Source organism: Lepidochelys kempii, chromosome 20 (genome assembly GCF_965140285.1).
Source record: "Lepidochelys kempii isolate rLepKem1 chromosome 20, rLepKem1.hap1, whole genome shotgun sequence".
Taxonomy (NCBI): domain Eukaryota; kingdom Metazoa; phylum Chordata; order Testudines; family Cheloniidae; genus Lepidochelys; species Lepidochelys kempii.
The window spans coordinates 8,422,276-8,438,374 of record NC_136399.1 but is presented as its reverse complement, the minus strand read 5'-3'; the positions used below and the strand labels follow the sequence as shown (position 1 = coordinate 8,438,374).

The window sequence follows — 16,099 nt, the reverse complement described above, 5'->3', positions numbered from 1 at the left end:
TGAATGTGGGCAGTGAGAGGAGTGCTCTCGCTTGTACTGCATCAGGTCGGTGCTGATAAAGTCCAGTCACTGTACTGGGGTTAGTATGCCACTACAATGAAGTGAACCTTGGAGTCTACCCTGCGTGGAGCAGTCTGTACCTATAATGATCCTGCCCCAGAGATAAGCAGTAGGAAATCTCCTGTACGATGGTTGTATTGAGATATGGAAGTAGGCACCCTGTAAGTTCAGGGCTAGAGATCAATCTCTTTGCTCTAGAGCTGGTCCTAACTGCTGTGAAGTAAGGCAAGGTGACTTCTGAGTGGCGTGACAGGTGTATAGATGGCAGCTGATGCTGTAAGGTATCATTGTTCAGGCCCCCAACCAGCTCATCAAAGTGCTTATAAGAGGCAGTTTGAGAGATCATGGACTGGGTTGCAGACTGTTCTCACTTTTGAGCCCTAGGCCTCTTACACTATGGCTCATAACAGCACAGAGATGGTGAGTACTGAGAAGATTGTGATCTGTGGTGTGGTTGAGAAGTATATCTTCTCTTCTGTTCCACAGTGTAGATTCCTAAGGAGTGTAGTGCGGTCTGAGAATCCTTCAGGATGTGAAGAGAAAATCTGTCTTCTCCGCAAAGAGTTTGGCCCTTCAAATTGGAAGTCTGTAGCTCTTTGGGCAATCTAGAGAGGTGTAGCAAACAAACAAAAAAAACCCCCACAACCCACCTCAGTACCACTGTCATGGAGACTGGGTGGGCAGCTCTAACAGCTACATCCAGTGGTGTCTCTAGGACTGGTCTGGCTATTAACTGACCTTCTCTAAGACTGAATGGTCTGAATCTGTTCTTTTTGCGTTTCCAGTAACGTTTCAGAAACATCCTGGGTTTCCCAAGATTAACAAAATTGTTTTGGCCATGACAGTTTGGTAATTTATGACTCTAAACAGTAAAGTTGTCGATGAATATGCCATCTTGCAAAGCCTGATCACATGGAATTGACTAGGCATTATGTTGCTTGCTTCATGCATTCACCGCATCCACTATGATGGAGTTGGGTTGCGGATGTTAAAAACAAAGTCTGCCTCTTTGGGGTTGTAGAGTTGTTTTTGTTTACACTCTGCTGCTGATTGGTGTGATGGAGGCTGGCTCTGCCAGATGATTTTGGTAGGATCTAGAATCAGCTCATTAATTGGGAAGACAGTTCTAGATGAGAAGGTAGTGTGCAGAATTTCCACCAACCTGTGATGTGTATCCGCCACCTCCTGTAAGGGAATCTGCAGCTCGTCTGCCACTCTCTTGGTAAGAGCCAGAAAGTTCTTAAATCTTCACCTTGTGATGAGGGGTGGGCAGCAAAGTCTCATCTGGGAGAGATGAGGAGAAGTGTGCTGAAGAGGTAGCTTCCTCTTCAGGTGTGGTCCCCCCCTCTTCCCCCTTCTTTCCTGTTCTGAAAAAGCTTTCTCGTGTCCTCGCTCAGGTGCTCTCCAGCCCTGGCTCAGGTTCCAGGCTGTAGCAAACCTTCTGGTGGACTCTCCCTGAGAGACACCGGAGACGGTCGCGCCATGTGTGTGTATATACCCGAAGAGTTACAATATGGCCTTGGGAGGGAGAGGCAGGAAGGCAGGCATGGGCGATTGGCATGATGGAATTGGGGATGACCTTTGTAGTGTGGTGGTGGGCCACCTTGAGGGACCAGGGAATGATCTCCTCCTGGCCAGTGTCAGATTCGTCAGTGGGTAAGGGTGCCGCTGACTGGGATATTGGGAGTATATAGCCCAGTGCTAAGAGCGATTCTGGGTGCCGGGATGTGCTCAATACCGGGGTCCTGGTACCAAGTAATGGGGATTGTGGTTCTTCCCCAAACATCAGGTCTCCAGGGTACCAGAGCTCATGCAGTACCATGGGTTCATTTGGTACCACAGAGGAGGGTCCGTGGTACATTGTCAGTACTGATAGTTGGGCAGAGCATGCCCTAAATGAGAGTTTTGCCCAGTACAAAAAGTTTGTTGGTGCCACTTTTTTAGAGACGGTATGGTAATTTTCAGAGTAGCAGCCCTGTTAGTCTGTATTCACAAAAAGAAAAGGAGGACTTGTGGCACCTTAGAGACTAACCAATTTATTTGAGCATGAGCTTTCGTGAGCTACAGCTCCCTGGGTACTGCGGCCACAGGTCTCCAGAGTATCAGAGCACCTGTGCTACCATGGGCTCATCCGGAACCCCAGAGGAGTGTCTGTAATCGGTATCAACGGTGGGAAGGTGCAGAACACTTCCCAGATGGGAGTTTTGTTGCATCTGGTACCAAAGGGTTTCTCTCTGCTGCTCTTTTAGAGCTGGTACGTTTACTGTGCCCTGGTGGTGCAGTAGCTGCCCAGAGTAGAGCTCAGAGCGGCACAGAGCTCACAGAAGCCCCTTGTCCCAGCCAAGGGCAGAGCTCAGAGCAGGGCCAGCTCACAGCAGGGCGCCCCTTCTCAGCTTTCAGCTTCCAGAGCTTCCCTGCGGAACTGTGCAGCAGCTGAGCTCACAGCAGGAGGTTCCTCTGCTGCTATTGTCCTACCGAGAAGGCCGCACTGGGGAACACCCCCTGGCTGGCCAGTTGCTCGGGGATCGGTGCCCAGACGGCCGCACTGGGGAACACCCCCTGGCTGGCCAGTTGCTCGGGGACCGGTGCCCAGACGGCCGCACTGGGGAACACCCCCTGGCTGGCCAGTTGCTCGGGGACCGGTGCCCAGACGGCCGCACTGGGGAACACCCCCTGGCTGGCCAGTTGCTCGGGGATCGGTGCCCAGACGGCCGCACTGGGGAACACCCCCTGGCTGGCCAGTTGCTCGGGGATCGGTGCCCAGACGGCCGCACTGGGGAACACCCCCTGGCTGGCCAGTTGCTCGGGGATCGGTGCCCAGACGGCCGCACTGGGGAACACCCCCTGGCTGGCCAGTTGCTAGGAGGAGCCTTTCCAGGGGGATTCTGCTGGTGGCTGCATCTTCTTCTTTTCTCTCTCTCTCTCCTCCTCTTCACCACTCGACCCCTTTTGAAGTGAAGGCTCCAGGGACAAGCCGGGGTCACCACCCACCCGAGTCCTCTGCAGACTGAAGTGTTTTCTCTATAGGGAGGATTTTTTACTTCAGCTCCCAGCTCCTGTGAGGCTGCCGTTTTAGATGTGGCAGGTAAAGCGGTTCTGTGAGGGTCTCCCAGGCACAGTGAGCGTCTGGCCTGGCAGGAGAGGCACGGCTTGGAGCAGAGAGAGCCAGGCAAGCCCCTGGGCAGGGGTCTCGTCCTCTAGCAGGGAGGAATATGCAGAAGAACGTCGTCTTTACTTTTTTTTTTTTAACTGAAAAAGAAAATAATTCTGAGTCTACCAGATGCCTGGGGGGGAAGCCCCCAGCCAGGGAAGGAAAGTGAAGTGCTTTTCCTTTTTCTCTTTTCTTTTTCAACCAAAGGAATAAAATAAAATAAAAAACAAAACACTAGCCTGAGTACTTTTAGGGAGAACAAAGGTAACAAAACCACCACAACTTTTGCTAATGACACAGATAAGGAAGGGACAACTGCTCCTTCTGTCCCAGGCCCAAGCCGGCAGAGAAGGAAGTGAGGGGGGTTCCCCCCCCCTGCACCTCAGCAGGACACTGCTACCAAAAATCTCTGATTAGAGGTGCAGGGGCACACAGACACCTAGCGTGGAGCACCCATAGGGACACTACTCGAAGAAGAACATGGAGTTCCCTGAGAAAGTCTGTCGGTTGCTCTTTTAATGATATTTCCTCGGATACTTTTTTGCACCTCCCCCTCTTGTCCATCCACCCACTCAGTTTGCACAAGCCCCAATTGCCCCTTTGCAACCCTGCCTTACACCCAGAGGTGACACTTGGTGGAGGGAGTCACCCTCCCCACCCCAGATTTCTGCCAGGGTGAGAGTTGAGCTGAGCGTGCTTGAGGAAAGGCACTAGTCTCTAGGGCTCCCCCTGAGCCCTGCTAGGAGGCACCTGGAGAAGGAAGAGAGATGGGGTGGGAGTGCAGCATGGCCAGGGGGGTGCAGGGAAGCCCTCTGAGTCCCGTCCCTTCCTCACCCGCAGCTGCAGCTATCTGCTCGGCGGGAGGTGTCTGGAACCCACCCCAGCCTGCGCTGTGTCCGCAACAGGGAGGCAATGGGAGAAATGGGGCAGGAGCTGTGAAAGGATTGGGGGCAAGGTGGTGCCAGCATGGAGAGCGTGTGGGAGGCAGTGGGGGATTGGGAAAAGACCAGAGGCAACATGTGGGGCCATCCCCCAACCTTTAAATTGTGACACCCCTCATCAAGAGTTACAGGTCATCTCTGCTTGCACCATTCACCCCCTGCCACAGCTGCTCCCTTCAGCCTTTGCACCTACCCCCCCTTCCCAGACTGAGGGCTGTCTTGGGCTTCTCCTGCCAAACTCCAGGGGATTTGCTGCGGCCCCTGTTGGGTCCCCTATGCCCTGGCTGCAGCAGTGCAGTGAGATGCAAACTCTTCTCTGGTTTTTGATCATCTCCACCCCTACAGCAGCTGCACAGCCAGCGGCGCTGGAGTCTGTCACGTACTCCAGCCAGGGTGTGCAGCTGCACACTGGGTTTTGTTGTGCAAGAGGCCTGGATTTTAATTGTTGAAAGCAAGCGAAGGGTACCCAGAGCACAGCTTGGTCTTGATCACTAAGCAGAAGGTAGCGATACAGACCCCTTCATCAGCTGGCTGCGTTTAAAGGTAAAACACCCCCACCCCACAGTTTGGGACTGCTAACACCTGTCCCCCCCACGCCTGAGGACCCAGGTGGCACAATGGTGTGCTGAGGGATTCTAGAAAGGGGCTCCGGCTGGAATCCCTGGAGGAGTGTTTTGTTGGGTAGCTCGGAGGAGATTAGGCTATTTCCTCGGTGACTGGAGGTTGCAAACTGAACAGCTCAGCTCTACCAAAAAAGTGAACACGGTGGTATCAGGCTGCAGCTCTGCAACCTCAACCTATCACACGGCCGGGCCTCTCTTCTGCTCCCAAAAGATGCCCTGATTTGCCTGGGCCAGCACAAGCACTAGCTCCCCTCCTATCTGATTTGGCAGGTCCTGCCCACCAGCTGGGCTCTGAATTCCTAGTTGCTGTGGCCACACGCTCCCTAATGTAAAAAGAAACGGAGTACTTGTGGCACCTTAGAGACTAACCAATTTATTTGCTCAAATAAATTGGTTAGTCTCTAAGGTGCCACAAGTCCTCCTTTTCTTTTTGCGAATACAGACTAACACGGCTGCTACTCTGCTCCCTAATGTGTCATTCTCCTCCCCTCCTTGTCACCTGAAGAGAGGCTCAGCCACCACATCAACTCCATCTTCAGCCTGCCTTTATCATAGCAGCATGGGGGAGGAGGGTGTGCTTCAAAGAGCCCAATGCTGGTAACAGCTGGCCAGCTCTCAGGGGCGCTACTAAGGCTGCTTACCACACTGGTAACCTTCCAGCAAGAAGAGATGCTGCCTTGTCCAGCCTTACGACTTTTCTCTGTGTTTTGTCAAAGGGAAAAGGAGGCGATTTGGACAAGACCTCAAAATACAATCATACAATCAATGCCATAAAATCCTTTCCTTGGACAGCTACAGGGAATAAGAAAAACTCAAAGCTCACAGTTTCAAAGGCTTTCACTGTATTTCCTGGTGTGTTTAACAAAAGTCCAGGGGGGTTCTGAGAATGGGGCTCAGCAGGGAGAATTATGCAACCCCCCAAAACATAACTGACTGGTCAACGTAACGGTAACCAAAGGGTTTATTCAAATCCAACTCCTGCTGGGCCCAAAGTCAGCCCTCTCCAAAGAAAGCAGCTGGACAGGCCTGTGGAACACAGGGAGCAGGGAGGGAGGTAAGCTGCAAAGCTTTCTGGAGTTAAGTGCTCAAGGGCTCTGGCACAGCTCAAGAGTTCACTTTGACCAGCTGTTCCCAGGTAACACTCCACCTTGGCCCTGCCTCTGCGAGGATTTTACACCTTTTTTCCAAGCATACACATGGCCTGAAGGTGGGAAATGCCTCAGTTCACTTCCACTCAGGGCTTCCACAGGGGATCAGAGAAATCAGACCTGACTTTTTCTCTACCCAACTCATTCACACGGAGGGGGAGGCAGCAGCAGCAGAGAAAACAGACATGGTTTCCTATAGCAGGTGAGATGAATCGACAATCCCAACTCTCAGCAGAATACAAGCTCCAGCTCAACTACAAAATACAGGAGACACTGGCTGAAATTCTCTGGTCTGTTCTGCATGGCTGGAGGGAGGCCTTGACCTTGATGAGATGCACAGAGGCTGAAGCCAGCATTCCTAGGGAGTCCTATCAGTTTCTGAGCTCCTTGCAACGTGAATATGCCTTAGCTTTGTGTTGCATGAACTCGTGGAGAGTCTCCATGGATGGACCCTCATTGCTGGCTGCCTTCCGACACCTGCAGTAGGCAGAGGCAATGCTACCCCTTCCCTTCTGGGCAGCTCAGTTACCGTGTGAGTGGAAAGATTCAGTTTTAATCTGGTGTTTAATGATTGATTTTTATGAGATTAGCTCTGTCTAGAAGACATGCTTTTATCTAGCCCCTGTGAAAAATTCTACAGCCTCTGGCCACAGCTGGTCAGATCAGTCATAGCCATTACTTCTAGCATCAGAGTCTGTGAATTGAAATTGGTGCCCATCGCTGTAGTGAAGAAATGTGAATTACAATTACATGGTTTTGCTGACTCTGGTTTGAATGTTGCCTTCTGCAGCTATTCCATTCTGAACCAGTAATGGGGGGTAAGGGGGAGGGCGATTTCCTGCTAGTGCAAAAATCTAAGATACTTGGAAAAACATCAGCAGAAATTCCTAAAAACGAATCTTCCCAAGTTGATTTATTGTGGTCAGTAAATTAAGAGGTAACAATTCATAGAAAACGCCCAACTGGGTTTATCTATCAAAGCATCACAGAAGGAATTTTGCCTCTTAAATTGTGATGGTCCTCTGTGCAAACAACATCCGATTCCCACTCCTTTCTGTCTGGATAATATAAATGCACACACTGTAGGATGCTTGGCTTGGTTTCCAGAAGAGAAGTTTAATCTAATTTACATATTCCTAGGTACATTAATAACCAGAATATGCCCAATGAAAAAAGTTAAAAGGTAAATTCCTTCCAAGCTCTGCTCAGCTTGGGATTCCAAATAAAAATGAATGCTCGTTATTTCTACACAAAACTAGAGTTAAAAAAGTTGAGGTTCTATGCAGCTAGACATAAAAAGCAACAGCGAGCAGGGCTGTGTGGAGAGAGTCCAGGTTCTCCTGGAGAGCGCTGGCGACCGCCCCTGCTGCTGTTTTGGAGTCTGAATTGGCAGGAAAAGTGTTAGTAGCACTCAGCACTTCCCCAAAGAACCCTGGAAGCCCATGCCCGCCATTGCGCCTCCTGGGATAGGCTTGGCTGGTATTTACACACCTGAACTCAGGCAGGAGTTTACACACCCACCCTTCAGACAGGTGGGGTAGGAGGTCGCACTGCGGAGACCTTAAGACATTCTACAATTGAAGGCTAAGAAAGGAAAGGAAGGCAGCGTGCAGCCTAAAGCTACCCCTTCCGCTCGTGGTGGGTCACCGCCACGGGAAGCTAACAGCAACAGGAACCCGCGGGGCACTGCACAATCTCAAGTGAAATGGTTAGGATGACAACTGGACAGCGAGAAGTTGGAGGGAGGGAAAGAATGAATGTAGACATTACGAGATGGGTGGAGGATCAGTAAATCCATGACTTGCCATTTAATGTGTGGGATAAAGTTGACCAATGATGTATTGTCTGGTGGAGAGGGATGGATAACATGCAGCGCAACCCAATAAGAATGGATTCTGACATCTACGTGAACTAAATTCATCATCGTCTAAGGAATCGAATATAATTAACTCTAGGGCCATATACATAATTAACAACATTCACCATCACAGACAGAGTTGCTTTCTCCTCTCTCCCTCTCTTGTTACAGATGGCCTGATGGACCGTCACGTTTGCAATTCTCATCGAAACCTGAATTGCAACAGAGCAAACACGCACTCCCCTCCCTGGGACCAGAATCTCTGGACTAATCTGCATTCATTAGAGGGATCCCCACAATCATCCCCCTTCTGCAGGGAGCTCCCCTTCCTGGATGGGAAAACGAGTCTCATTTCACACTCTCCCTTCGTGACAGGAGCGTGTCCAAAGTGTGTCAAGATTCTGTGCAGCAGCCTCCTCGCCGGCTTCATGGGGTCCCGTCTCCAGTCCGTATGGGTTGTCTCCCCCAGGAGAATGTCTTACGTCACGTAGTGCTCAACGCTGGCACTCCCATGCTATGCGAGTCAGCACAGGAGAAGCTGGGCTCCGGGAGGCTGCAGAGCCCAGCTGTAAGAATTTAGCTACCTCCCCTTGGTAACCGTCTGCAGCAGAGTCCTTCAGCATGCTCCTTTGGAAATGTGCTCGTACAAGAGAGGGGCAGAGGGATGCCGGCCAGCGGGCTCCGTTACTGAGCCTCAGCTACGGCCTGCACCTCGGGGGCCTCTGGCTCGCTGCGCAGGGGGTCGGCTTTGGAGAAATTCATTTCCAGGATGTGTCGCTGGAGATGTCGCACCCACTCCTCCTGGATGGAGAGAGGACCCTGGAACTCCACCTCACAGAACCTGCACGCAAGGGAGGGCAAGGGGGAACAATGTCAGACCCTGGATGAGACGCTCATTGAATATTCTATTATGGCTCCAGTTGGGACCAGTCCTGTTGTTCTGGGCACTGCAGCCCAACCCTAAGGAGCAAACTCTAAGGAAAGGGGATGCAGATGTGCGCAGTGCGTCAGAGGAGGTTGTTTAATTAACTGTCAGGACTTTGCATTGACTGTCAGGCATCCAGAGAAACCAGTCTTGGGGGAAGCAGCTACCACTGACCTCAGCACCAGACAAAGACAAACATGGCCCTTTCTGGAAACCAAACGTTACCTTAAACTCCACACATGGCAAATGCTAGGAAGGACCTTAAAGGAAGAGGGGTCCCATAGCCAGGACTGGCTGTAGTTACACAGCATGAAGGGGCTCGAAGACTAAAGGCACTAACGGCAGGCTGAGGGACAGCTGCTGGCATTAGGAATCACTGTGAAATGCTACACGTAGGTGGGGTCTCTCTACACGTACTGCACAGTCACTGCCAGGAGTCCATGCCCCCAAGGAGAGAGTGCTGTGGACTGGGTGCCACCCAGTACTCCGCATGGGGAAGCATGGATCCCTCTCTGCAGACATACCTGCACTTCAGGGTGTAGATGTTACCCACAAATTTCACCAAGGATGTCTGCGGAGGCCTGGGGACCAGCGAGGGCACTGGTCTCATCCTGGGTGGGGGCTGGCGAGCTTCCTCCATTTTCTGCTGGAAGTCGCTGGCCTCCTCCTCTCGGGAGAGGGGGGCCTCTGGGGGTTTGGCTTGTCTTCGTTCAAACTCTAGGGCAGAAGAAGCATCTTCAGAACACAGCACCATTGGCAGACACATGCCGCCCAGGCTACAAGCTTGATGCTGAGCTGCAAGGGCCTACAATGGCCCCCCCTGCTTCCCATCTGAGGGGACTGGCCGTATGATCCCACCATGGGCGGTACGTAATGGCTGGGGGAGAGGAAAGGCAGTGGCAGATTATTGCACTGGCCCATGGGGCCTGTGCCCAGGGGCCTCTGGCAATTTGGAGCCCCTGGAAAAATCTTCCCCCACCACGGCCTCAGGGCTGGAGGAGTTCTCACTCCCAGCGGTGGGGGCTCAGGGCCACGGGGGGCAAAAAGGAGCGAGTGGGGGCGTGGCCTCAGGGGGAAGAGGTGGAGTGGGGGTGGAATGGGGATGGGACTACAGGGTGGAACAGCATGGCGCCATAGGCGGGCCCATGGGCAGAACGGGGGAGGGGCTCCAAGCTTGGAATTCTGGCCAGGGCTGAGAACTTCTTCGTGGTCCTGGCCGGGGCCAAGCTCTCAGCCCCCCCCGCCTCAGGCCATGCAGGGAGAGGCCAAGCTCCCAGCCCCCTCCCGCCTGGGGTCCACAGGGGGGCTGAGAGAAGCAAGTGGGGGCATGGCCTCAGCCGGAAGAGGCGGGGCAGGGGGCTAGCTTCACCTGCTGCCCATGGATCCCACCAGCCCTCACCAACAGGAACTGTGTCATCACGCAGTGGATTGGCTGGGGAGGGAGGACCAGGAAACACAGGAAGCCGACTGCCTGCCTGTGGGCTCATCCTTCCCTCCCTGGGGGTGGTGCTCTGGACAAGGGTCTCCCAAGCTTTGCCAGCCCACAACACCCCCAGAGAGTCCCCAGGGTAAAGGTGTTTGCATGCTCCTGCTTGGCAGTGAGTTCAGGGGCAATAAGAGGTGGCTCCCAACTCACTGTTGATGTTCTGGCGATGCTCCTCCACCTTCACCAGTGACAGCGGAGAGGTGACCATGGGTCGCTCGCCACCCCCACCACTGCCCCTATCCAGGAGTTTGCTGGGCTCACTGTGCCCCATTTCGCCCACCAGGCTCTTGCTCATCAGGGGTATGGTGCCTGGCTGCAGGCCCAGGGGCAGCCTCTTTCCTGTGCTGTCCTGCTCCCGTGAGTGGGATGAGTTGCGGAACTTCTTGGTAAAGGGCCGGCCCCCCTGGATGTAGCTGCGATAGGCTCCGGCCTTCTGGGGCCTGTGCTTGATCCACTCACTCAGCGTCTCGATGGGTGAGCCGTTCACACACCACTCAGTCACACCAAACTGCCGCAGATGAGCCCGGGCATGGCTGGCCAGTGCCTTGCGGTTCTCGAAGTAGAGGCCGCAGAGCTCGCAGCAGGCTTCACTGGCTGGAGACAGAGAAAGCAGGGAGTAAAAGCTTGCAGAGAGCCTGGGAAGCAGATGGCAGCCAGCAGGGCACCACCCAGCAGCTGGAAGGCAGAGAAACACTGGGGTGCTACGATGCAGCAGGAAGGAGTTGCTTGCTCTCTGGCTCTCCCCCCAATCCTTCTCCTCCTCCGTGGTGTCTGTTTGGGGCGGGGCGATAGCATTTCCACAGGCTGTGGAATCTGCTTTGGAGCTTACCCTTTACCATCTGTAACCTACAAATTGGCTGGATCTGTCACGTGACCCAACTCCCCACAATCCTTTGCATCTGCAGAGGGCTGTGGGATGGAGTGGGCTGCATGATGATCGTTGGCCATTCTGTGGGTCACAGACCACTAGCCCAGGCTGCCCAGCAGTGAATTGCGCTACTTTGGCTACACGGTGTCCAGAGACCACCGTCAAAGCCCACTGAGAGCTGCAGGGGGTTTTCAGGCCCGTCTGGGTAGGGAGGCAGCTAAACTAATCCTGCGGCCTGTGCCCTGAGGTGGTCTCACTGCTTGATCAGCCAGCTCCCTCTGGGTGTTGGTCTGCTCTGCAGCTGGGAGGCTACTTCCCAGGGCAGGTAGACAGACAGGGGCTAGCTTTGCTCAGGCTAGTTCTTATAGCAGTGTAGCTGGGAAATAGCACAGGTGGGCATCTCTGACTAGCTATTCGGACACATACCAGGTGGTCTGGGCAGGTCTGTATCCAAGTGACTAGTGTGAGCCATTGCCCGTGCTTCCCCAGCTACACTGCTATGGTTAGCCGCTCGCTCCAGCAGAGCTAGTGCAATGCCCTGTGCTGGGCAGGGCTGCAGTATAGATGTACCCAGGGTAAGGGCTCAGAATATCCTCCGGTACCAGACAAGCTGCTCTTGTGACGTGACAGGTTTGTGGCACCAGATCAGAGGCCCAGAGCAGCGGACTCCTCAGTCCTTTTATGCTCCCTTTGGTTTCTGGGCACGGGGTAGCAATGGAGGAGACAACAAAGCAGGAAGTCTCTCTGCTGGGAAGTGGGAAGGAAAGCATTAACATCCCAGCAGGGTGCTACCTGTCCCCCTCTCCATGGGATACAGCTCAGCAGGGCTCTCCACCCGCCCATCCCTCCCTATAGGATGGAGCCCTGGCATGGCACTCCACTGGGCCCTCTGTGAAGGGACACAGCCCCTGCAGGGCCTGTCTCCCCCGCCACGATGGAGCCCTGGCACAGCTCTCTGCCTGCCCCTGCCCCCACTTACATGTGTGCGAGGGCTTGTCATGAGCCGCCTTGGCTTTGAAGGGCAGCTCAGTCTGGATGTAGGTCTTCTGCTTCACTTCACCATGGCCCCCAAGCCGCTCCTCCTGCAGTGGCCGCTTGGCGGAGAGTGGAGTCAGGAAGCCCCCGTGGGGTTTGCTGGTGAGTGGTGAGAGCGAGATCTCCCGGCTCATGCTGGAACCACTGGGGCTGGGCTTCCCCGTCCTTCCACCCAGCGGGGAGAGGGACATGGCCTGCAGCATTTTCCCAGGGGACTTGAGGGCTGCACCTTCCTCTGACATCGGCTTGGGGGGCTCAATGCTGGAAGCATGGGGCTCCTTCTTGATCATACAGGGCTTGGACTTCTTTTTGAGGATCTCCCGCAACGTGTCGATGGGTGAGCCATTGACAGACCACTCGGTCACCCCCATCTGGCGCAGGTGGGACCGGGCATGGCTGGACAGTCCCTTCCGGTTCTCAAAGAACTCGCCACAGAACTCGCACCGGATGTCCCTCACAGGGTCAGCACGGGAGGCTGCAGGGGGCAGAGACAGAGAAGGGAGTGCCTAGGGTCCCCAGGCAGCATCCAGCCAGACCCCTTCACACCACTGGAAGGCTCACCAGGCAGTGCAGACTGGCATCCCCCCGGCAACCTGCACACCACAGAAGATCTAACAGCAAAGGCTGGCGAGCCACACCTCTGCTATTGCAGCCCTCTATCCCCGTAGCAAGGAGGCACTGGGACAACATGTAGATTAAACAGCTGCTAATATTCTGCCACACCTATAATGGGGCACCTGAGGATCTCAAACCACGCTACCAACACTGTCACCCCCCATGAGAGATAAGTGTGATCCCCAGTTAACAGATCGGGAAACAACGTGCCCAAAGTGGCCAGTGGCAGAGCTGGGAACAGAACCCAGAAGTCCTGACTCCCAGTCCCCTGCTGTGCCCAAACACTGATTTGTTTACCCCCAAGCTCTTGCCTACTATGGCAGGTGATCACTGAAGTCAAAGTCACCCCATCATGCTAGCAGGAGTGCTGCTGCTCACACTTACAGAGGTTCAGGGGGGACATCTCCTCCCGTGGAGACCAGGTCCTGTCAGATGGATGGGGCTCACCATGGAGGCTCCCAGATATCATCTCTCGCTTGATCTCCATTCTCATTTGGTCTTGTTTCAGTTTCTTCTGAAAAGAGGGAGGGGCCATCCCTGGAAACATCTTCCTGGCTGTTGGGGGAGGGGAGGAGGTAGGCGAGTGTCCCATGGGATTTCCTGGCTGCTGGACCTTTTTGGGCATGGAGGGCACGTGAATCTCTCCTGGGCTGCGAGGCTCCAGCGATCCCATGCTGCCGATGACGGTCTTGGTCATGGCTTTCTGCCCTGGGGCTGGTGGGTTTGTGGTGCCACCCCGGGGCTGAGCTCTGCGCTTGAGGATCTCCCGCAATGTGTCGATTGGGGAGCCGTTGACATACCACTCGGTCACCCCCATCTGGCGCAGGTGGGACCTGGCGTGGCTGGACAGCCCTTTCCGGTTCTCGAAGTACTCTCCACAGAACTCGCACCTGATGTCCCTCACAGGCTCCGATCCAGAGGCTGAAACAAGGAGGGGAGACGTGCATTTACTGTAGTACCTGGCAGGCGCAGCCCTATGCCATCGGGGCACTGGGACACTAGCAAGATCATCCCCCCCAACAGGACAGGACAAAGCAAACACGCCACACGCCAGAAGTCAAGACAATGGCAAAGCTGATCCCGGAACAAACTCAATGAAAGGAATCAAACCATCAAACAATCCCTGGGAAATGCAACAGGCAAGGGCAGTGCAGGGAGGACAGAGCACAGGGCAGGCTTTGATGGCGGGGCAGAGAGCAGGCACTCTCGGTGAGCCTAGACACAGCAACCGCTATGGCTAGAGGCCTTGCTAGGAGCTGTGGTCCAGGAGGCCTGGGAGAATACAGTCACTTCAGTGTCTTCCTTTGTGTGAATGTCCTGCTTGCCCAAGGCTTTAGAAGTGGGTGTCTATGTGTGCTGAATGCTGAGGGAAGGAAGGGGACCTGCAGGCATGCTAGAGCCCGGATGAAGACATACATTCCACGTTTGTTTGAATCTCCTTCCCACAGACACTGGAATGATCTGTCCAGTAAGCCTGGCAACCCAGGTTTGTATCACGCACTGGCTTGTTGTCCACCAAGCAGCTAAACCAAATGTGTCCTTGTCACTTTTGGCTAATCAAAGTGCTGAGCACTCTTCCTTCAAATGCAATGTATCCTTAACCCCATCCCCTCTTGGCTTTTGCAGATCTCCTGCCTGCAGCGTGATCCGGGAAACCCTGATTTCTCAGTGTGTGCTTGGAAGGACCAAGAGGAGTAACACGACGCAGTATATATTTTTTGCCACCATAAGCAAGCTGCAGTCTGAGCCATGCAATCTCCAGGAGGTAAATGCTTAGCGATGAGCGGGTGCAACTTACACATCGTCTTACAGGCCGCTTGAAAGGGGGAAAGCTTAGCAGCCAGTCAGCATTAAATCACCAGTTTATGGAGAAGAGAGTTCACAAACTTGCCACAGTCCCTGATCACCCCTCCCCATCTGAAGGGGAAAGCAGAACCTGCCCCCTTCTCTGCACCAAGGTAAGGGGAGAACAGAAACAGGTACCCTTCCCCCCGGCCCAGAACGGGGACCAGACTCAGGCCAAAGGCCTGATGAATGCTGGCCTGAAATGAAAGGACAAGAGAGGTTGATTCCCCCTCTGCCAAGGACAGACAGGGCAATTTCAACCCAAGATGAAAACACCCAGCAGTGGGCTTTCTAGCAGGGTCCAGGCACTGAGTCACCATGACATACTGTACAGGTTAGGCCACCAAGTACCCTAGAAAATGCAGCAGTCTCTGTGTATCAAGCAGCACTGAGAGAGCTCAGCCCGCACAAGGCGACAGGCGTTCTGCAACATGAGAGCACCAAACAGCCTGGCCTCCCCTCCCTGATCCGGGTGGTCAAGCAGTCAGAACCTGTTTGACTCAAGGATTCCTGAATGGATGGTGCCCAAGTGGGTGCCTGGTGTTACCTGGGAAGGGAAGGGGCTGGGCTCTTTAGCTACTCAGGACTGAGGTAGGAACGTGGTGTGTGTGCCTGGCTGAGGATGGACACAGAAGCTGTCTCAAAAAGTGGTGTGAGAGCACTTTATGGGGAAAAGGAAAATTAAAGGGCGTGCGACCAAGAGCCCAGTTTATTCTCTGTTATTGCCCTAACACAGAACCCAGGAGTCCTGACTCCCAGTCCCCTGGGCCACACTCCATCCCAGCACTGGGAACAAAACCCAGGAGTCTCGATGCCCAGTTCCCTGCGTTAGCCAAACAATGGTGAAGGCTCGATAGAGAGTGGCATCAGGCCTTGCTTAATGTAAACAAGGGGGAGAGGAGGAGGGAAGAGGAGGCAGTGATGAGAGAGAACCTACAGAGGTTGAGTGGAGACATCCCAGCATCTGAAGCCCAGTACGCGCTGGAGGAAAGGCCCTGTTTTCTTTGCAGATTGGCCTCAGCTGACAACCTGTGGGTTTGTGGCTTCAGTTTCTTGGAAGGTGGAAGGGAGTGAGGTGAGAGGATGGCTGGCTGTTTGCCCAAAGGCCTTGGTGGAGGTGGTTGTTTCATGTCTGTTGCAGGTACTGCTGCTGTGCTCTTTGGGCTGGGTCTGTCCGAGCTCCCAGCCTCCACTAATGATTTTCTCTCACTAGGGAGGAGAGAGGAAAGACGGCTTTTGAAGTCTTCATTTTGGATGAGGTCATTTAAAACATCAATTGGAGAGCCTTTAGCATCTGGATCATTCACTCCCAGGTGTCTCAGGTGGGCTCTAGCATGACTCGATAACCCCTTTCTGGTTTCAAACCAGGCACCACATAACTGGCAGTCAATTTCTTTGCCCGAGTCACTATCTACAGCTGCGGAAAAAAAACACATTGATCATAATACATACGGTCACTGAGGAGAATGTCTTTCAAGCACCAGTTACAACCCAAAAGGGACTTGGTTCAAGTGGCCTGGGTTGTCTCTCCAATGAGAAGTTAT

The 16,099-nt window shown here is 53.8% G+C and overlaps 2 protein-coding genes across 13 annotated transcripts in view; both read right to left on the bottom strand.

Moving 5' to 3' along the window:
- The window catches only part of LOC140901044 (uncharacterized), an 88,266-nt gene extending 80,279 nt beyond the window's left edge, over nucleotides 1–7,987 (bottom strand). Inside the window, exons 1-2 of the mRNA XM_073319212.2 lie at nucleotides 7,907–7,987; nucleotides 2,536–2,919 (exon numbers count right to left, since the gene is read on the bottom strand). Coding sequence (XP_073175313.2) covers nucleotides 2,536–2,919; nucleotides 7,907–7,987 — 465 coding nt within the window. The remainder of the gene's footprint in view (nucleotides 1–2,535; nucleotides 2,920–7,906) is intronic.
- Nucleotides 6,808–16,099, bottom strand: part of WIZ (WIZ zinc finger) — a 157,635-nt gene continuing 148,343 nt past the window's right edge. For 10 of the 12 annotated variants that reach the window (XM_078849683.1, XM_078849684.1, XM_073319237.2 and 7 more), the window contains 6 exons: nucleotides 15,493–15,972; nucleotides 13,095–13,631; nucleotides 12,040–12,570; nucleotides 10,343–10,786; nucleotides 9,231–9,423; nucleotides 6,808–8,622 (listed from right to left, as the gene is read on the bottom strand). In XM_078849683.1, coding sequence (XP_078705809.1) covers nucleotides 8,466–8,622; nucleotides 9,231–9,423; nucleotides 10,343–10,786; nucleotides 12,040–12,570; nucleotides 13,095–13,631; nucleotides 15,493–15,972 — 2,342 coding nt within the window. In that variant the 3' untranslated portion in view covers nucleotides 6,808–8,465. The remainder of the gene's footprint in view (nucleotides 8,623–9,230; nucleotides 9,424–10,342; nucleotides 10,787–12,039; nucleotides 12,571–13,094; nucleotides 13,632–15,492; nucleotides 15,973–16,099) is intronic. The other 2 variants (XM_078849686.1, XM_078849690.1) reach the window with 1 other exon arrangement.